General features: G+C 37.0%; 1 protein-coding gene across 1 annotated transcript; it reads right to left on the bottom strand.

Annotated features, from left to right (window-relative positions):
• Window positions 1-507: 507 nt before the first annotated feature.
• On the bottom strand, window positions 508-21,921 carry LOC107584273 (visinin-like protein 1). Its single transcript, XM_016270828.1, has 4 exons — window positions 21,820-21,921; window positions 2,165-2,351; window positions 1,313-1,528; window positions 508-1,214 (listed from the first exon to the last, which is right to left on the bottom strand). Exons 2-4 carry the CDS (start codon window positions 2,324-2,326, stop codon window positions 1,017-1,019), a joined length of 576 nt encoding a protein of 191 aa, XP_016126314.1. The 5' UTR covers window positions 2,327-2,351; window positions 21,820-21,921; the 3' UTR covers window positions 508-1,016.
• Window positions 21,922-22,197: the final 276 nt, after the last annotated feature.

Genomic DNA, 22,197 nt, shown 5'->3' with positions numbered 1-22,197 from the left:
GTATAAACATGTGGCCGATACCGATAAGCAGATAATTGTTGTTATGCACAATAACCGATAAATTACGGAAGCCCTTTTTCTTGTAATCTCGACACTGCTTCTGTAGATAAATGAATAATAGATAAATTCATTTCTATTTTTTCTAAATAAATTATATAAAAATGTACAGTATGAAAAGTGGAAATTCATTTGCTAAAGATTATATTTAACAGTGTTATTTAATGATTTGTGTTTTTAAAGATTAATTTCAAGTGAGTGTTAAATGACAGCAAAGATCATCTAAATGTAAAAATAGGGGAAATGAGCATGAACTATTAAGTGTCTCAAATACCAGGTAATTTCAATATCCACCAATAAATATAAAAAATCAGTAACACTAAATAATATGATTTTTTTTGTAGTAAAACAAATAAAACAAAGATGAATATTTTAAAATGTTTTACATGAAATACTATTTCAGTCTTTCTTTAATTTATGTCTTGTTTGCCATTTCTTTGTAATTATTTGTGAAATGTACTGGCAATTTCTGAGTGAAAATTGCTTCTACACCATATTAATTCTGATATATCGTGTATCCCTAATATAATTTCAGGCCTAAAAATGCATTTTGTATCTTTAAAAAATTTAATTTTTACATTAAATTGTTCAAATATGCTTCTAATCCTAAAATATAGTTAGTTGGCTCAGAAAAGACCTTTTTTGAGGAAAGAAACATCTTGTATTAAGGATTCAATCTTTTGAACTTTCTGACTCTCTCTAGAGGCTGGAAAGCAGACAGAATGTGTAATAAGTGATACAGGGTGGAAAAGACCCTCTCTTGCATTACTTTGACTAATCATTCCAAATGGCCATAATCATTCCCTTAACATTCCCAAGATTATCATGCAGTCTAACTTAACTGTATGTACATTTTCTCTCATGCTCTATTACCTACATCTCTCTAGAAGTCTGTACATGGTTCTCCTCCCCTCCCTACATCCCCCAGCCCACTTCACTCATCTTCCTCCTCTCCTTCCTTACTTCTGCATGTCACACTGCAGTAAAAGAACAATGGAGGGGTCGCTCTTGGCCGCCTCTTTGAACTCCTCCAGCGTGATCTCGTCGTTGTGGTCCTTGTCCATCTTGCTGAAGATTTTGTCCACACGCTGCTGTGGGGTCAGCCCATCTTCGTTCATACGCATCATGATCACCGTCCCAACCATCTTGTAGATTGCCTGGACATCAGAGACAGCCCAAAAAAATGGGATGAACACACTTCTAAAGCAAACACGTATTTTATTATGTGATGCAGTGCCTTCTCTGAATCCCTCACCTCAATGATCTCCAGCATTTCCATGCGTGTGATCTTGCCGTCTCCGTCCAGGTCGTACATGTTGAAGGCCCAGTTGAGTTTCTGCTCAAAACTTCCCCTGGAAGTAATGGACAGCGCGCAGATGAACTCCCTGAAGTCAATGGTACCATCATTGTTTTTGTCAAATGTCCGAAAGGCATGCTGGGCGAATTTTGAAGCGTCGCCATAAGGAAAGAACTGAAAGACACAAAACAGCATCTTGCTTTTAGTACACTTTTTAGTAACTTAACTACATAGCCCTACTTAAGAGAACAGTCCACCCCAAAATGATAATCACCATTTTTATGATATCTGTATAGCGACTTCTCATCATTTTTGTAGTTTTATAGTCCCTAGTCGTAATGATCTCATTTTATGGAAATATGAAGGTCAAGATTCTGCTTGACATCTTTTGTGTTCCACATAAGAAGAAAGAACGTCATACTGGTTTGGAACAGCATGAGTGTAACTAAATCATGATGACAGAATTTTCACATTTGGGTGAACCAACCCTAATATGCTGGTTATGTTTTGAAGCCTGGCAGCTGGTTTGAGCTGGTTTAAGCTGGTCCTTGGTTGGTCATGAGCTGGTTTAAGCTGGTCCTGACTAGTTGCTTAGGACCAGCTTTAACCAGCTAAGGTCCAGCTTAAACCAGCTCAAACCAGCTGCCATGATTCAAAACATACCTAACCAGCATTTGCTGGGGGTTTTTTCAACAGGGAAAGCCTTGACAATATTTTTCAGTGTCTTTTTTAAATTTCCTTCATGTACCTGAGGGTCACACTGAGAGTAGGTATATCTAATGTGGAAAGCATCCTTTTGACTTCCCTCACCTTGACATAGAGTTGCTGGAACTCTTCCAGATTGAGGATGCCAGATGGACAGTCCTTCAGGAACCCCTTATACCACTGCTTCAGCTCAGCTTCGTTGAACTCTGTACTCTTGGTCAAGTCATCAAGCACCTCAGGAGCAAGCTTGCTGTTGTGTTTCCCCATCTTTCTACACCTCTCTGTGAACAAGCTGGGCAAAGAGCCATTAAAATACATTCATGCTTTATGGCAGTGGTTCTCAACCAGCGGCCCGTCACGAATTCAAATGCGGCCCACCATGGTGAACACAATCAAAAAAAATTACTTTCAGTTTTACAAATCAATTTAGTTTTTACATTAATTAAAAAATGTACTAAACAAATATAAGCTATAATGTTTTTGTTATGTAAAATAATTTTGTTTTTCATAAATGATTTTCAGACAGAAATTCAAATGCGGCCCACCATGGTGAACACAAATAAAAAAAAAATTACTTTCAGTTTTACAAATCAATTTAGTTTTTACATTAATTAAAAAATGTACTAAACAAATATAAGCTATAATGTTTTTGTTATGTAAAATAATTTTGTTTTTCATAAATGATTTTCAGACAGGAGCAGACCTGTCGGCTTCTCACGTAATTAACCTTACGCATTTAACACTTACAAGCACGCACTTTAGCAGAATTCAATTTAAATAGTAATCAGCAGCCATTAGTTCAGTAAAATTGAGCATCAGAATGGACAAATTTGTTATTAAGGGAGAAAATCGAAATGCACATTTTCTGCAATGTCACACGTCAAATCACACTTCCATGCGCGTCTTACAGACTGCAACTTACAATCGCAACTTCCTTGTGCTGTTACTCCTTTCGAGATGAATTTCACAAAATTGGTCAGCTCCCGACAGCATCAGGTGCTTTATTAATGGTGAGTAGAATTATTTATTTATTTGAATGAATGTAATCGATTAGATTTTATAATATTTATGCTATAATATTATAAATCTGGTTGGTTTGTATTGGTGATGTAATATGTAAGTGATATGCGTGCGGCCCGTGAGACTTGCACTTAGACCATAGTGCGGCCCAGTGGAAAAAAAGGTTGAGAACCACTGCTTTATAGACTGACAACAGCGATAAAAAACAGAAATGTATTGTGGACAGTAGGTCTCTTGACAAGATTAAAGTGAAGGAGTAATGCAACGGAGAATTGCACAATTTCACACCTTTCTCATTACTTCTGCCTCAAGTATTTGAAAAATCAAGAGTAGAGCAAGATTGTATCATTACCAAAAACTTTTATCATTAACAAAGACTTTTGTTAATTAAATGGTACTTCATGTTCTCTCAAGTCGAGTTCTCATTCATTTTCTCTAGAGAGAAAGAGATAAAACGTTCAAGGCACACTTAACATTGAGCTCTGAGGTTAATAATCAATGGTATACGTTTCTGTTGAAGCCATCAGTCAGAGCTATTTCACCATTTTTGTTAAAATGTAAATAAATTCAGGTGAAGAACTACATGACCATGATTCTTTGTTTCTTTAATGTTTTAGGTAACTTGTGAAAATAAAATGTTAAAATATGGGTGAAATAATGTTCCATTGTCATTTAGTGTAACAAATATGTTTATATAAAATTGAAACAACATTAAAGATTTAAATGTTAATGTTTAAGCCATATGGAGCAAACGAACAGGAAAATAATACTTTTGAAATCAATGAAATATTGGGTGTTCACTCTTGCTCTCTGTTATGTGAATCAACCATCAGTGATCAGAGTAAACAATTTCTAAACTTAAAGCTAAAATATATGAACAAGTGTAACAAACTAAAATTAATCTGAAACTTAAAATCATATATATCACAAAAATAAAATCAAGTAATTTTTTTTCAACACTATCCACCTCATCTTAAAGGGATGGTTTACCCCAAAATTAAAATTCTGTAATTAATTACTCACCTTCATGTCCTTCCAAACCCGAACGACCTTCGTTCATCTTCAGAACACAAATTAAGATATTTTTGATGAAATCCGAGAGTTTTCTGACCCTGCATAGACAGTAATGCAGCTACCACTTTCAAGACCCAGGAAAAGGACCATGTCTTAGTCCATCTCTTGAACGTGTTATTGTGAAAATAAAATGTTAAAATATGGGTGAAATAATGTTCCATTGTCATTTAGTGTAACAAATATGTTTATATAAAATTGAAACAACATTAAAGATTTAAATGTTAATGTTTAAGCCATATGGAGCAAACGAACAGGAAAATAATACTTTAGAAATCAATGAAATATTGGGTGTTCACTCTTGCTCTCTGTTATGTGAATCAACCATCAGACTGACATGTAAAACAACCAATCAGTGATCAGGGTAAACAATTTCTAAACTTAAAGCTAAAATATATGAACAAGTGTAACAAACTAAAACTAATCTGAAACTTAAAATCATATATATCACAAAAATAAAATCAAGTAATTTTTTTTCAACACTATCCACTTCATCTTAAAGGGATGGTTTACCCCAAAATTAAAATTCTGTAATTAATTACTCACCGTCATGTCCTTCCAAACCCGAACGACCTTCGTTCATCTTCAGAACACAAATTAAGATATTTTTGATGAAATCCGAGAGTTTTCTGACCCTGCATAGACAGTAATGCAGCTACCACTTTCAAGACCCAGAAAAAGGACCATGTCTTAGTCCATCTCTTGAACGTGTTAGTTCAAAAATATCATCAAAAATATCTTCATTTGAAAGTGTCATTTGCTTCCAGTTATTTTAGCTGTACAAAACAGTTTAGGGGTGGAATGGTTCGCGCGAAAAAAATCGAACAGTACAGTTCGGCACGCGCCAGGACCACGGTTCAACTTAAATCTGACAACGCATCTGTAATGGTTTGCTATAAATAACACGTAGGGTCTAAAACGTGGACAAAATATTCTCTCTTGTTCAATGCAAATGCCGTATGCTGGAATATGAGCATTTATTCCGTCATCACCCGGGTTCTGAGGCGCGCGCGCACAGGTGAGACCTGAACAGCACACGTTGATATCTGTGTTTAAGCTAAACTCATTTAAGCTTTGCCAGTGTAAACATTTAAGGGCCAGATTTGTGCTTGTGCTCATCCGAAGCGCGCAAACTCGCGCCTCAGAATGCGTGCAAATATTAAGCTCTCTCTGAAGTATTGTGTTTAAATGGACAAATTCACACAAAAATTATGTCAAAATGCCCGTCTTGGTAAGTATCCTATAGCAGACATAGCCGGCTGAACATACTGTATCAGTGCACTGGATCAGAGCATTCTCTTAAAGTGACAGCACTTTCTTAATATTAATCAAACAGCAACAACAAAGAAATCATTCACTGCTCTTGATTGAATAGCTTTTGTAACTTTAATCAAGAATAGTCTTTAATATATACAGTCAAATATGCAATGCTGTTTTACATTTCATTACGTTATTCAATTTCTGTACCTAAAAATGTATGTTATTTGTATCTTTACTCTATTGTATTTATTTGTGCTGTTGCTTGTAGTTAGATAGATTATTCTTATTTTCTTTATTTTTATTTGACAGTATAGTTTTTGCCTAAACATAGCACATACCATACCGAAACCATGACTCTAAAACCGTGATACAAACCGAACCATGACTAAGATGAACCATTCCCCCCCTAAAACAGTTATGCTGCTTAATATTGCAAACTGGTATTTCTTTTATTTTAATGTAATGTTGTAATTATAAATACACTGATTTGCAGTGCAAATAGTTTTACCATTTACTGTGCTTTGTTACTCTTGTAGTTATTTACCTACAATGCTGTGTAAAGTACAGTCTGATTAGAACTAGTCACAGCTGATGTTTCCATTTCTCTGTCTTCTGTTAGCAGCTGTTGCCTGCTATTCTTTTGGGGTTTTACACTTTGTCATGACATTATGTTTTATAACATGTCTGCCTCTGGCTGAATCCGAGATATATTAAACCAAATCCAAATTGCCCTGGGCTTTGAAAATGGATATATTTGGGTGCACATATGACAAATGAGGCACTGCGTTAATGAGTCATTATCTCCGCTCTCGGATTATTAAAGTTCATTAAATATTGAACAGGTCTAAATAGTTGACGAGGGGCACATGACTACGGAATACAGCAGCAGCAGCTTTGCAGAGGAACTCATCTGAGACGTTCTGAGACCCGGTCGCCCACGGCGCTATTTTCTCCCCCTGATGGAAGGTCATTTTAGTGGGATCATGATGACTAATCAGAGGTGAGCATTCATCTCCTCTCGTTTTCTCTTGCTCTTTTTCACTCCCTCTCTGTCGCTGACCTTTTTTGGAATTCTGTGGTCTGGTGGCTTTGCTAATCTTGGCATCTTTCTGATTAGGTAACTTTAGACAGGGGGGTTTAATTAAAGATCTAAGTGGTTAATGAACTGTATGGCTGACAACATTCGCCTCAAGGCTCTGGAAAGCTGATTCTTTGGGGCTGGTGAGACAATCCACTATTGTTTTCAATCAGAAAGGCTTCCATCAAACTCTGCAAGCACTCATGCCCACAGGCCGACCTTTGTTAACTCGTTTGTAATGAGTGACTGCTCAAAGAGCCGGCGTGCAAGAGGAAACCAAATCTGTCAATCATTACTCCAGAGCCTTCTATGAAACTGCAAAGGAAATGAAGAATGGCTCAAATTGGAAAGCAATGTTGGTGGAGGGGCTTATGAAAGTTAATCTACACCCATTTCGCTTTGGAACCTGTGAGCGAGTTGTGTGGTTACCTGGGAGTTGTAACAACAGTTGAACACACTTTGTGGAAACAACTTTATCCCACTGGTTTTGGATTGTTGTTTAAGCAAACATACACTACAGCACTGAATTTTGTTGTACTTTGGTCTAGGCCCAGGCCCCAGACTGGTGCAGCTTAGCAGCATCTTCTGTGCACACTTGTGAAACACACTGTGATAATTTCAAAATTTGTGAAAATAAACTGTTCAATCAGTAGGGAAAACTATGGGTAAAAATATAGGTTTTTCCAATTAATTGCGATGTTCATTTGAACTATCCCGATATTGATTCTTGAAATCACTAGATCGATCTTTACTCTATTTTCAGTGGCTGTGTGAAAAGGTATTTGTTGCACTTACTGTTCTGAAGCTGTCTGTGTTCAGCTGAACTCACTCAACTGTGCTGCCTGGGCCCTGTTGTTAATTCTTAAAATGACTATTTTCATAACGTGAAGTAGTTTCCCTGTAACCATGTTTCCTGTACCACTTTTCAGCAGTAAAACTATAAAATGATGGATGACTCTTTTGAGGTGGTTCTTTTAATGAATAGTTGGTCCCACTTTATATTAAGTGGCCTTAACTACTATGTACTTACATTTAAATTAATAATTTGATACAATGCACTTATTGTGTACATACATGTTTTTACATTGCAACAAAAATCCCTGTATGTAATTACATCTGTAATTAATTTATGTAATTACATTTATAATTACACTGTTGACCCATCCCTTACACCTTACCCCTTAAACCTACCCATACCCCCAAACCTGCCCCTAACCTTACCCGTATCCCACCCCAATAGTAGCAGAAGTACTTTGCAATACAATATGAACACAATAAGTACATTGTACTTATTTTTTGATGTAAGTACACACAGTACATTGATTGATTGATTGTCTTTAAATGTGTGCAGGGTGACACCCTTTTGTTTTCGTAGCACGCCCTTGACCTGTTCTTTTTACCCATTTCTACAATTCAATTCAGAACAACAGATCAGGTCTACCAGCATGTATCTCTTTATATCACACAATGAGGACAACAAGGGACACACGGTGAGCTGGAGAGGAGGGTGGTAAGGAACCGCGATCAAGGTGACTAAATAGAAACATAAAGACCTTGTTTACACCTGGTATTAAGATGCACTTTCAGTCACCCATTCGCAAGTGGTCATCCAAGAGGCATTGCCATTTACACCTGCTATAACCATGTGTTTTAAATGCGTCTCCTGTGACCACTTGTATTTGGATTTTGTCTGGACCCTCCCCTCTTATTTTGTCACACTCTACATAACTTTCACGGGAGCCACAAGTATGTCACACAAATACGACTGAATAAATTGTTGTTTACAAGCATTTGGCAAAGGATACGAATGGTAACAGTAAATTTTAATTGCTTTGGCTCAACATATGTGGAAATGATTGTTTTGGTGCGCTTTTCTCGTAATAAGTCCCATAACGTTCACATGTTTGGTAAGTGGGTGGCGATTAGGTGGCGCATGAATACAATTGAATAAATGAAGCTATTACAGTGCTTACAATTAATTGGGATTGATATGAATGGTAACAGTGTTTCAATAGTTTTGGCTCAATATAGTGAAGATGGAATCGATTGTTGTGGTGTGCTTTCATCATTTTTGACTTCCTCTGGAAGTGGTCAAAGTGGACTATCTCAAAACATTTTAGAACCCGTTTACGCCTGTATTTAATGTCCCCTGTATGTAATTACATCTGTAATTAATTTATGTAATTACATTTATAATTACACTGTTGACCCATCCCTTACACCTTACCCCTTAAACCTACCCATACCCCCAAACCTGCCCCTAACCTTACCCGTATCCCACCCCAATAGTAGCAGAAGTACTTTGCAATACAATATGAACACAATAAGTACATTGTACTTATTTTTTGATGTAAGTACACACAGTACATTGATTGATTGATTGTCTTTAAATGTGTGCAGGGTGACACCCTTTTGTTTTCGTAGCACGCCCTTGACCTGTTCTTTTTACCCATTTCTACAATTCAATTCAGAACAACAGATCAGGTCTACCAGCATGTATCTCTTTATATCACACAATGAGGACAACAAGGGACACACGGTGAGCTGGAGAGGAGGGTGGTAAGGAACCGCGATCAAGGTGACTAAATAGAAACATAAAGACCTTGTTTACACCTGGTATTAAGATGCACTTTCAGTCACCCATTCGCAAGTGGTCATCCAAGAGGCATTGCCATTTACACCTGCTATAACCATGTGTTTTAAATGCGTCTCCTGTGACCACTTGTATTTGGATTTCGTCTGGACCCTCCCCTCTTATTTTGTCACACTCTACATAACTTTCACGGGAGCCACAAGTATGTCACACAAATACGACTGAATAAATTGTTGTTTACAAGCATTTGGCAAAGGATACGAATGGTAACAGTGAATTTTAATTGCTTTGGCTCAACATATGTGGAAATTATTGTTTTGGTGCGCTTTTCTCGTAATAAGTCCCATAACGTTCACATGTTTGGTAAGTGGGTGGCGATTAGGTGGCGCATGAATACAATTGAATAAATGAAGCTATTACAGTGCTTACAATTAATTGGGATTGATATGAATGGTAACAGTGTTTCAATAGTTTTGGCTCAATATAGTGAAGATGGAATCGATTGTTGTGGTGTGCTTTCATCATTTTTGACTTCCTCTGGAAGTGGTCAAAGTGGACTATCTCAAAACATTTTAGAACCCGTTTACGCCTGTATTTAATGTCATCGGCAATTGATCAGATTGACGAAAACCATCATAATACCAGGTTTAAAAAGGGCCTTTGAGGTCTGGAAGGTGAGGGAAGTGTTAAAGAGGGAGAACGGGAGTGGAGGTTTTTTTTTAAGAGGGCCAGAGGCCAGCTGTGTTTGGTGTCCAAGGTGAAGGTTGGACAGAGCAGTCCCATCCAGAGCCATGGACAAGGCCCAATTTAATGTCTGTCAGGAGAGCAAATGTTGCAGAAAACTAAGCTTCCAAAAGCACCTCAGCTGATAAGAAATATGGGCAGTCTAAAAATGAATGGGAAAAAATACAAGGTACACCAAAAACCTTTAATCTTCTGATTGGCTTGTGTTGAGAAATAATGGATTAATTGGGTTTTAGAGTTACAATAGAAACTCAGTCTTCTTTTCCCAGTTGTTTGCTGTGGAATAAAATCTCTCCGGAGTTTCTGTCTGATGAGTCAGTTCCTGCTTCATTTGCCACCCGAGAGGACGTTTCTGCTTATCAACGAATGCTTGCGTTTTTGTGGCTCCTATAGGATTATGACGGCTGCTTGCGGATTAGTCTAGCGGTGCTGAGGGAAGAAATGTGTGAGACATGTAAAGGTGCTGCCGTCACTACGCCGCTTCTCTTTCTTTGAGCAAAAGTGATGCTTTTCTGTGAGGCTTTGCAGATTAATGCTTCAAGTTTTAAGTTGCTTAAACCACATGCAACTGCCCTAGAGGTTGCTGGCTTGTCAGTGAAAAACAAACTTCTGAAGGGCAGCCAGAAAGGGCTACACGGTTAGCTTTAAGTTTCCGAACAGGTAAATGATTGCTTTCCAACATCTGCTCTTTCAAAGCAAACATTAAACTCCTCTCAGGAATATCAAAGGAGTTAATTGGAAGTAGACTCAACTCTTTGGAAGTACACTCAAAAATCAAGATTTTAAATTCATATTTACATGCACGTATATGTCTGGTATATCTGGAAAATGTCTGGTTTTACATGCTGTAATTGGTCACCTTTTCTTAGTTTTTTTCCACCTTTTATCTAATTATCTATTTATTTATTTTGCCTACACTAGTTGAACACTATCAACCAATTTAAATGAATCTGTGGTATGAAAATTTTATTTTTTTAAAAACAAAAATATTAGTCTCAATAAAAATGGCATGTACTTTTTTATGAAAAATATTGTATGAGAGTTTTAGATGGAATGTCACACTGCATTCCAGATGTACTTATATGTATATAAACTTAAAGTCAACATGAAATGGCATTTGCATATTTTATTTCAGTAATGCGATGCATTTACAAGAAAAACATTATATACAAATAGTATAAAAATGTAGAACAGGAATAGATTTAGTTGGGAACCAAGATGTGTCTGAGATGTTGAGCCTGAAGATTTCCTAATGGTAATTTCAAATTGTTTTGTTTTTGCTATTAGTAGTAGTAGTAATATTATTTGTATTAGTATTTGTACAAGTCTGCATTATTTTGGCTATTTGACTACTGGTTATTTTCCCCTTGCTACCTAGCTGACATCCGGTAAATATTGTTTTATTGTTGCTTCTTTAGAATAACTTGCACAATTGACTTTTAAGCAAGTAAATATAGTCTATTTTGACTTTATGTTGACTTTAAAGACCATAAAATAAAAAAAATGAATAGCTCTCACAAACTTCCTGTGATGAGGCCAAGACGTCATGCACATTAATTCTGCTTCATGTTCTTTCCGTGATTTTTTCAGTCACACATAGCTGTTACCTTCCCGTCAGTAAGAAAATGTAGCAAATGTCTTTTGTGGCCTTGTTTCATGGTCTCTCCTATCACTTTCTCTCTTTCATCAGTTCTCCATTGTCACTCGGATTGATCGATGGACAGTGATTGCCTGTGTGGTCACTGCTGAAGTCTTTGATATTCCAGCCACATCAGTCTGTGAGTGCTCCTTTTAAGAGCCACCAAATGAGATGAGAACCCTGGGAGCCGAGATGTGCTGGACACTGGGATATTGGCAGTGGATTAATTCTACCACAGCGCACACACATAGATGCACACACACACACACAAACACAAATAAACACACGTACAAAGACATACAGGTCTGGCGCTTAAATGGATCCCAGGTGAGAAAAGTTTTTTTTTCCAAGGCTTGGACATTGTACTGCAACTGTCAGAGATTGAACGAGAAAAGAAGAGATGACTCAATTTGAGTCTCTTCCAGACTTTATTCACCTCAGTGACCCTCTGCAAACTCTTTCAAGATTGACACACAGAAATGGCAGAAGGAACTGAGAGATGAAAGAGTAGTTTTAAGATTTCTAGATTTAAACCCTGAGAAACACACAGAACCTGTCATATAACAATGGAGGTCAGATAGTAGTTCACCAGTTTGGCAGCACTGGTTCACCTGCTAGACTAGCATTACCCAGACATTAGTATGGTAAATTGTAACTTTCCTATTTAGCATTCACAAAAATGAAAATGTACAGGTGTACAGGAGTTTGTTTCTACATCAAAACATATTTGGAATAATTTAGCATTACATTACTTGCTAACCAATGGATCCTCTGCAGTGAATGGGTGCCGTCAGAATGACAAACAGCTGATAAAAACATCGCAGTAATCCACAAATAATCCACATGACTCCAGTCCATCAATTAACATTGTGAAGAAAAAAAAGCTGTGTTTTTGCAAAAAAAACCCGTAAAACTTTTTTTTATTCAAACGAGTCCTCTATCCATAATATTGCTTTCTCCAGTAAAAAAGTTGTGCCATCTGAATCAGGAGAGAAATATGCACAGATCAAGCATCGTTTACAAGTGAAAACTGTTTTAAACAAATATGTCAGTGGATTTTGATGTGAGAGGATAACAGGGGTTGGACTTTTCATTGAATGAAGTGTTATTATGGATTATGACCTTCTATTTTGGCCAGAAGGAACAGTTTAAAGTTAAAATGACCTATTGATGGATTTGCTTTTAACAAACACGCAGCTTTTTGCTTCACATGATGTTATTTGATGGACTGGAGTCATTTGGATTACTTATGGGTCATTGTGATGTTTTTATCAGCTGTTTGGACTCTCATTCTGACGGCAACCATTCACATTGATGAGCAAGTGATGTAATGCTAGACTTCTCCAAATCTGTTCTAATGAAGAAACAAAGGCATCTACATCTTGGATGGCCTGAGAGTGAGTACATTTTCAGCAAATTAAAATGTTTGGTTTAACTACTCCATCAAGACTGCTGACCTTTCATTCCAATAAAAACTACTGTGGCATATCTTTGAGTTTCTTGCCTGAGCGCATGTGTCTCTGCTGAGAGTTTCCACCAATTCCAGTCACCACTGTCTTCCGTCATTGCCTTTAACTCTCTCTCTCAACTCCCTGTGACAGCTCAATATAACAGGGGCCATGAACCTCACAGGGACAGAAAGTGGGTTTTATCTGCATAGTCAGACATAATAGATCAAACGCAATAAAGTAGCTGTCATTTAAACAAATGGAGCTCCAAATGAAGGTTTGGGAGGAGCATGTTCATCTAATCCTGTCAATCACAACACAAGGATAAATGGCTGCTTTCCTTGTTCCTGTAATAATTCTTGTGGCATCGTTCCATCATCATTGCCTTTTCTTTGCATTATTTCGATATAGTTAGATAATTGATTACAAATGACATTTAGTGCTTTTGAGAATGCATCAGAAATCATGAAACTGATATTGTTATATTGATGTATTTACAGATGTTATTAAAGATAGAAAACATGTTTTTAGCAACTAATATGGGTAAAAACAACTTAAAACCACAATTTCTATAATCTGAAGAGAGATTACTAAAATGTATTATTATTGACATATAAAGGTGAAACAGGATACACACACACATATGCACCAGTCCAGCACACAAACACACATCCGACTGAGCGTCACTGACCTGAACCTGAATTAAGTACCCTGTAAGGACACTACTAGCATTTTCACAACAATGTTCCGGCCCTTTTATGGTGGACAAAAGTGGCATGTTACAAGTGTGCTTTATCAAAACCCTGGGATGATACCACTGGTGAATAATTGGTTGTCCTGGTAACAGACCAGGAAGCTTTCACAACCCTTGTGTCACAAAATTCAGCAAATAACAACTGGTTAGATGCTATGCCATGAATGGATGTTATCCTTGGCTTATTTTTGTTCTTTCGTCGTATGAAATAGCAAAATCAATTCATCTTATATTTGATTTACTATTTTCTAAATTAATTTTGCAATTAATTAAAGGGGTCATGAACTGCGAAACCAAAATTGATCTTTTGGCATATAAGAGGTCATTGTGCTATAAAAATATCCTGTAAGTTTCAGAACTCAAAACTTTGTCGTTAGTCTAAAAACAGCTTATATTGAAGACAACTTTTGGAATGTTCTACTCTATGATGTAATAATGTGGATAAGCGCTGCCTCCGCAGAAGAAGATCGACATCACTGTCTGTTTAGCCCCGCCCACCGATTCACGCATGTAGTGTTTACAAGAGAGGCGAACGCGCAGGTCTATGCAGAAACCAAACGATAAAGATGGCTCTAAAGACAACAAGATGCTGTGCAGTGCCAAGCTGTGGAAAAAAACAGTCTTTGCATTGCCTTCCTTCTGATCCCAACGTTAGGAAAGAGTGGATGAACTTTATTTTTAATTAAGTTCCAGATCGCCTCAATAATTGAAGTTGTTTACTTCAATTTACCACAGATTCGTTTACAAACAAGGCACAATTCGACGAGGAATTTTCAAAAAGATTGAAACTAAAAGACGATGCTGTGCAGACTATCTGACAGTCATGTGAGTAACTGTTTTCATTAAGTGATCACTATTGCTTTGTCTGTTAAAAAGATTGTTTGATATGAACTGAGTATTTATGCATTTTTAACCTAAATCACAGCAGCAGTACAACAGAACAAAAATAAAAAACAGAGGTAGTTCATGACCCCTTTAAATTTAAGCCATTTCAGTGGAAGGAATTATCTCAAGGAAACTTAACCAGTAACTCAGCATGCATGCATGCACAAAAATATAATTATACCAAAAATATATAGCCTAATTGGCCTATACCAAAATCCAAAAATGTAAGACCGCATTAAAAAAAAGGGATTCAAAATAGAATTTGAAATATATTTATATATATTTATGAATATAAATATATAAGAAGAATAATAAATATTTAAGATTCTTCACTATTAATGTCAGCATTATGGATGTATGATATATAACAACACCATATCAGTTATCGACCAATACCTAGAGGTCCCTCTATAAATATTTTTTATTTCTATTTGTCTAATTCAAAATTTTTTCCATAGCTGATGTCATATTTGTTTTTTCAGCAAAGTAAAGTAGTTAAATACTATATATATGTGTGTGTGTGTGTGTACCTACTTAACTATATTTTGGGGACAAATCTGTACCCAAAAGTGAGCTAAACCTGACAAAAATCTCCAAAAACCTCCCTTTGGGTACGTCCTCATTTGTAAAACTGGTATAAAAATAAAGTAAACAAAGTTTTTTTTAAATTGTAAAAATGCAGAAAGTTTCCTGTAAGGGGTAGGTTTAGGTGTAGGGTGATAGAATAAAAAAAAAGACAGTATAAAAACCATTACACCTACGGAATGTCCCCATTTAGATAGCTAAGTAAACATGTGTGTGTGTGTGTGTGTGTATATTTTTTTTTCTCAGAATTTATTGGCCATCTGTCATTAAAGCAAAAGGGACACAAACTACTATTCTGAAATTAAAATTTTCCCCAAAAGTTTTCAATGAACTTTTCACTAAATGTAACATTACTGTATATAAGTTATAACAATTGGATACTGTATATCCAGTAATATAAGTAATATATACAGTAAGTTGGAAAAATGCAAAATCATGATCAGAAATTGAGGTCAATATTATGATCCTTCTCTCAATCTACAAAAGTTTTATGGATGTTTGCGTCACTCCTGAAGCTTTTTATGCCACCTTCTCATGACTGCAGTTCAATTACAGGTGAGTCATAAAATTCTCCACTGACTCATGTGGCATAACAACCAATAGTGGGCATTAATAATGCAGCTGTTTGGACTATATGCGCGCTAAAGGTCAGCCATGCTTATCTGGAGTCAAAGGGGCACATCCAAAACTGTCAGTCATCATCATCAACGTCAGTCAAAGGAGCTTTTGTGAGCAAAAGAGCCAGCATAAAGGAGATTCTTCAAGTATACATGAACAGATCAGTGGGGAAAATACATAGTCCCTTTATTTTCCCCTTTCTCTGTCAGTAACAACAAACCTCTCTGTCTCTAACTGTACTTTTTCTCACAGCCACTAATGCACAACACTCACACACACAGGGCATGGTGGCAGATGGTTCAGGGCAGTAATTTAAGGTAGTTGCAGTAGGCAAGGGGCTACTGGGTCCCATGTGGGGTACAGGGTAAAGACAAACAAATCACTTAACAACTGCAGGACTGTAGCTAAGCTGGGACACTAAACGCAGGATCTTCTAAAAGCATCAAATGCCTAAACAGCAATAAAATAATGATTGTAGATGCATCTTGAATTTTGAAGAGGATATTTTGTCTCTGTGTTTTTGTTTATATGTGAAGGTCCAGCATTCTTTTGGACCCCATTATCTTTCAATGTATATGAACAAAAACAGTTGAAACATTCTTCAAAATATCTTGCTTTATGTTCTACAGAAAAAACAAGTCATACAGCTTTGGAATGACACGAGGTTGAATATGTGAATTTTCAATTTTGAGCGAACTATCCCTTTGGGTAAAAGACTCCTGCTTTTTCAAAAACAAGTGCTCTGATTGCCAAAAGATCAAATTCTGAAATCAAGCTCAGAAATTTCTGAATTTAAGCATTTCTCACAAAAAAAAAAAAAGAATCAAAAAGTAGCAGGGTAATTTATTTGAGCTCTTTACAATGCCAAAAAGTCAAATTTGTTTTAATTTTTGATCTCTTTTACATTAAGGACTTTCAGGAGAAACATCTCAGACAAAGTTGATTCTAAAATGCAACATAGCTGAGAATCCCGTCTCCTGAGCTATGAAAGCGCAACCCCTAAGCAATATTTTTTTCTTTGGGATAAACAGCTAGTCATGTTTACTGGCTCTAAACGAGTCCCACGGCATCATGTTAAATTAGACCCTCTGGTGTTTCTATAGTGATATTTCCCCACTCCAGTGCTGAAGAAACATATTCTCCTCTCTCAGGAGAAGAGGGCAACCCAGTGAAGGTCACCGCACATGCTCTCTACCTCTCAAAATATTGTATGTACTAAGTACTGTCATTTGGTAATGCAACACCGTTGCGGCTAATGGCTGGAAATACAAAGAAGCCTAATGTTGTATTTTGAGGAACCTAAAAGCACTATAGTTCCACTCCACAGAATACAAAGAAACTCCCAAATGCTTCCTCAAAAACCAAATGTATTATGTTCTGAATTAGAGATAATTCTGTGCAAGGAGTAAAAAAGGGGTTAATAGTAATACCAATTAGTGTTATTGCTAAGGCACACAGGGTGAGTGACTTGAACCCCCTAATACAAATGCAAACTCGTCCTGAAACGTGAAGCTTGTTGAGTAGAGGTATGTTATTTCTATAGGCATTTAGACTTTTTAGCTGATTTTCACCTGTCAAATGATGTCAGATGAAAAACCATAGATTTATACAGAAGTAGGAGTTTAAGTCAAATCTAAAGACGATGATATCTGAGACTTGAGGGTGGGCTCATTTCAATTCGCCAGTAAACTACCAATTAGATCACCACAGAAACCACCTAGTAATGCCCTAGAACCTACACAGCAACACAATAAAGCAGAATCCTACCACAAAACCAACACCAACATTGTGGCGGCAAGTTTTGCACAGGCTTTTATCCATTTACATATATATAAAAATGTTGACTGGTATTTAGTCTCATACAAGCAATATAATATTAACATTAATATTAATTTATATAATATAATATATAAATTAAAAGACATTAAAGGGATAGTTCACCATAAAATGAATATTCTGTCATTGTTTACTTACCCTCAATCTGTCCCAAACCTGTATGAGTTTCTCTCTTCTGCTGAACACAAAAGAAGATATTTTGAAGAATGTTGGTTACCAAAAAGCTGACGGTAGCCATGAACTTCCATAGTATTTTTCCATGCTATGGAAGTAAATGGCAATGACAGAATTCAAATTTTTGGGTGAATTATATTTTTAAGTTCATTTCCTTGTATAATTTAAAAATTATACATAAGATGGTTGTCAGATGATAAACTAACCCCCAGCTAAACAAAACATTATAAAATCATTACCATGCTTGTGGTTTAGGAAAGGTTTTAAAGGTTCTGCCACTACTAGAGTACAAAACAGCAACATTGTAAAGAGTTGATTTCAATAAGCTCATGCCATCCATCTCTGTTAAGCAGAACAAAATATTGTACCATTAAACGGCTGTTCCAGATGCTGCAATAATACAACTTTGAGCAAAATCAGTATTTAGTATTCAGAACGGCATGTCACACAGGTGCACAGTCTTTCTGGGTTCATTTTATTGTGCTACATTTGATTTAAGTGGCTTGGCAGGCTGTATTTGAACTGTGCCCTCTCAAGGATGGTACTTGGGGGGGGGGTAAATGGGATTATGAAATGTGGTGACCAGTCTGGGCAGTCGATGTAGTGCACACTTCAATGCTTCTGAAAGAAATGCACTACATACAATTTGTGAGATCAGATATGGTTCCAGTGAAAAAAAAAACTGTGCAAATCAATTGTAAACATCAAAAGTTTGAAATATCATCTCTCGGGAGGTGAAAATGTTACATATAGGCTTAGTTTCTATTGTCAGTTCAATGTAAAATCAATTTGTGTTCAAATCAATAGGCTGGAAACTGACAAGCAGTCAGATCCTAAAGGATGTGCTGCTCATGCTATCTATAGATTGGAAGCACAGTGGGCATCATTCTGTGCCAACACTATGTTTGCCATGGAACAGTCAGTCCTACTTCTCAAAATCAGCCTTATCATGGTTTGAATTTCATATCCTGCCTTATCTATATGCTGTAACATGTTGGGTAAGCGCATTGAACAGTTTGTTTCTAACACCCCAGGGCGTCATCCGATAACTCCAGCTGCTAAATGTATCTGACAGCATCCCCTCGTTATGACACTGTACTTGCCTCTCATTCAAATTCAGAATAGGAAGCACAGCAAAGAACAACAACAACATCAGAAAAAAAGATTAACAGAAAGAAAACAAGCCAGAGCACTTCTGTTTGACATGACGAACATGCACAATATTAACAAGATCCTATCGGAGAGGGGAACAAAACGCAACAGTCCTCATCCACTCTTCCATGCAGGCATTCCTTTGTTTTTCCATATCGAGCTGCCCGGAGGACATTAGATCAGTCCCGCCAAAAAGCTGACAACTGTGTGTGGCTTTCAGAGCTCAGCCATTTTAAATCTGCCATCCATCTCCATGAAAACCAGAGCATGTGACGTGGGTAATCAGTCAGTCGGCCATGCGTGTGAGTGTAGTGCGATACTGCCCACTGCTCTCGTCTTGTAGGGGACAAAATCAAGGGGACGGCTGGACGTGTGTGTGCTGACCCTATGACCCATCCACAGCCTTTTAGTTCACCTAAAAATTTTTAAATAATATTCAATACGCAACATTTCTGAGGTCTCTAAATTATTAACCTGATCAAAACTTGCTGCACACAATCTTGTGCATGCCTTCTGTCATATAATTGATAGTTTATGCTTTTTTAGCAAGTCGGTTTTAGTGTAATTCTTGTGCCTTTTTGCTGTGAACGTTTAACTGAATTTTATAAGTAAAGGTAGGAAAAAAAATATTTTAATAACTGTTGACTGAAATGTTCTTTGGGAACCTGCAGTCTTTTGTGTACATCTCTCATTCAAGATTGTATTGTATTATATATATCTGCCATCATTCATGTTCAAATATGAGCTACATATTCTCAAATATCATACTATATGGACCATAAAAGCCTGATATATCAAATATGGTACTCAACAAAAAACACATGCACATTTTTTTAAAATAATATATTCATTATATTTGTCAAAAAGTTCAATAGAATGCTTTAAAAATAAAACATGTCAGGCTGTACAGAGTTAAAGGACAAAGCTGCTGCCATGTTCCACCACAACAGTACAACTTTTCAGACATTTCAAACTAAGTACGGATTTTATAATCACCCTGCTCTTCAGCAACTGAAGTGTGTCATGGTCAGATGAAGTAATGAGGCCGTAGCCCTCCACTCTTCTCACCATTGAAACCATCCAACATGTCTGCCCTCTGCCATGTTTCATAATCACTTCTGCATCCATTCATTATTTGAGCTTAATGAGCAGTGCCCGTGAGACATACTGAGCTCATTGAAGCTTCATGGCCACTCGTAGGCCCATCCAAATGGCAGCATGGATGCAAACAGATGTGGTGCCAACACGCCGATGCTCTCACAACTCGCTGCTGATCATTTTAGTGACAGTTCAGTGGTGAGCACTTGGTGACCAGTGAACAGAGCACTCAAAGAGCAGTCAATTATTTATTAAAGTTGAATGCTTATATGCAGATTGTTTACAAATGTAAGAGCACACATTCACAAAGAAAGAAATGGAACAGACATGGGATATGTTTTAAAATTGTGTATGCTGTTTACCTAGACAGCTTATTTGGTGCCTGATACCTAAAAAATCTCTAAAAGCCTATTATGACTAAAAATGCTTCATGAGCTTATGATGCCCAAAACTGCTGCAGTGTCCTACAATGCCACAAAATGCTGCATGCATCCATGATGCCCAAAAATTATCCCTAGAAATATGCTGTATGCACCTATAATGCCCGAAATTGCTGCAACGGCCTATAATGCCTAAACAATTCTGCATGTGTCTTATGATGCCAAAAAAACCTAGCATGTGCCTATGATGCCCAAAAATGCTGCACGCATCCATGACGCCCAAAGATGATCCCTAAACTGTGAAATATGTCTCAAATATGCTGTGCACACATATGATGCCCACAGTAATCTGCACAAGTAATGGCAAAAATGCTGCTGAAAGAAAAAGGCTGCACACATATATGGTGCCCAAAAATGCTACAAGCACATATAATGTCCAAAAGTGACGCACAAGTCCATGATTCCCAAAAATGCTCAATGCACTAGGAATGATGCATTCATGATGCCCAAATATGATCTATGAAATATTCCTAAAATATAATGTATGAACCTGTGATGCCCCAAAATCAACCCTAGAGCAACGAAATATGCCTAAAATATACTGTACGCACATGATGCCCACAAAAAATGCTGCTCAACGAAAACGTCCAAAAATGCTGCAGGCACCTATAATTGTCAAAAAATGCTACATGAGTCCATGGTGCCCAAAATACTATACATACCCAGAAATGCTGCAGTCCCCTATGATGCCCAAAATAAGGCTCTTTTGATGGCCAAAAATGCTGCCTAGGAACGCAGCTGACTATAGATATTGAGACACAGCCATGTTGTCCCACTCATACATGCGTGGCGCAAACACGACACTGACTCGCATCCACGCATCCATGAACTTTTCTGGCACCGCGCTATTCATAAACAAACCTTAACGCCACAGGCTTGTGCCAACTGCACAGACTAATAAATGCAACAGACCAAGTCGTCAGTAGGATATAAAACCACAAGCCAACTTGACATTCATTTGAATGTAAAACCAAATGAACAATTATGAGTTTATTATTATTATACAATTAATACAATATTATTATTACATTTGGTTTAATCTTACTTTAATAACATCAATATGAATGCACGATATAGCAATGCATGACTAAGATTAAACAACATAGCAATACTTTTTTAAGTAAAAGTTGTAATGGCACATTATTGAAAAACATTTGTCCCTTTATAGCAAAGAAAAAGTGAATGCAATAGTATTAATGTGTTTTAGTATATGTGGATCTATTTATCAAGTGTTACTAACTGAAATATAAAATCTATATGTTGTATTCAGCGAAGCTTGGAGGAGCAATGCGCGCATTATGAATTGACATGATGAAATGGCAGACAGATAGATAACTATTTCAATACAGATACAATATTACTCACCCAAATATTGTGAGAGAAGTATCCGGTCTTTTATTTATCGCTCAAAGTGAGTCAAATATACTTCAACAGAGAAACGCCACCTATTTGTTTCTTCTCTGTGATGGGGAGGATGAATGGAGCGGTTTCGTTTCCCTTGCCAACACATTTGCATAAGGACCGCCTAATCCGTTCTCTGATTGGCCAATATCAGAGATTAGCGCGACTGTCAGAAATGACTCGTTTTTAATTGGATGCTCTCAACTGTCAGTCAAACACAGCTCGTTGCCGCATCCCTTACGAACTAGCGCTTGTTGCACCTTCCTGCGGGCATCACTGCGTGCCAACAGAGGAAATGTGCATGTTTATCTTCACTCGAACATGTACTTTAATCATTTGCAT

This window comes from Sinocyclocheilus grahami, unplaced genomic scaffold, assembly GCF_001515645.1.
Source record: "Sinocyclocheilus grahami isolate Dianchi unplaced genomic scaffold, SAMN03320097.WGS_v1.1 scaffold58.1, whole genome shotgun sequence".
NCBI lineage: Eukaryota > Metazoa > Chordata > Actinopteri > Cypriniformes > Cyprinidae > Sinocyclocheilus > Sinocyclocheilus grahami.
The sequence above is the reverse complement of the archived record's forward strand: the minus strand, read 5'-3'. Positions and strand labels throughout refer to the sequence as shown.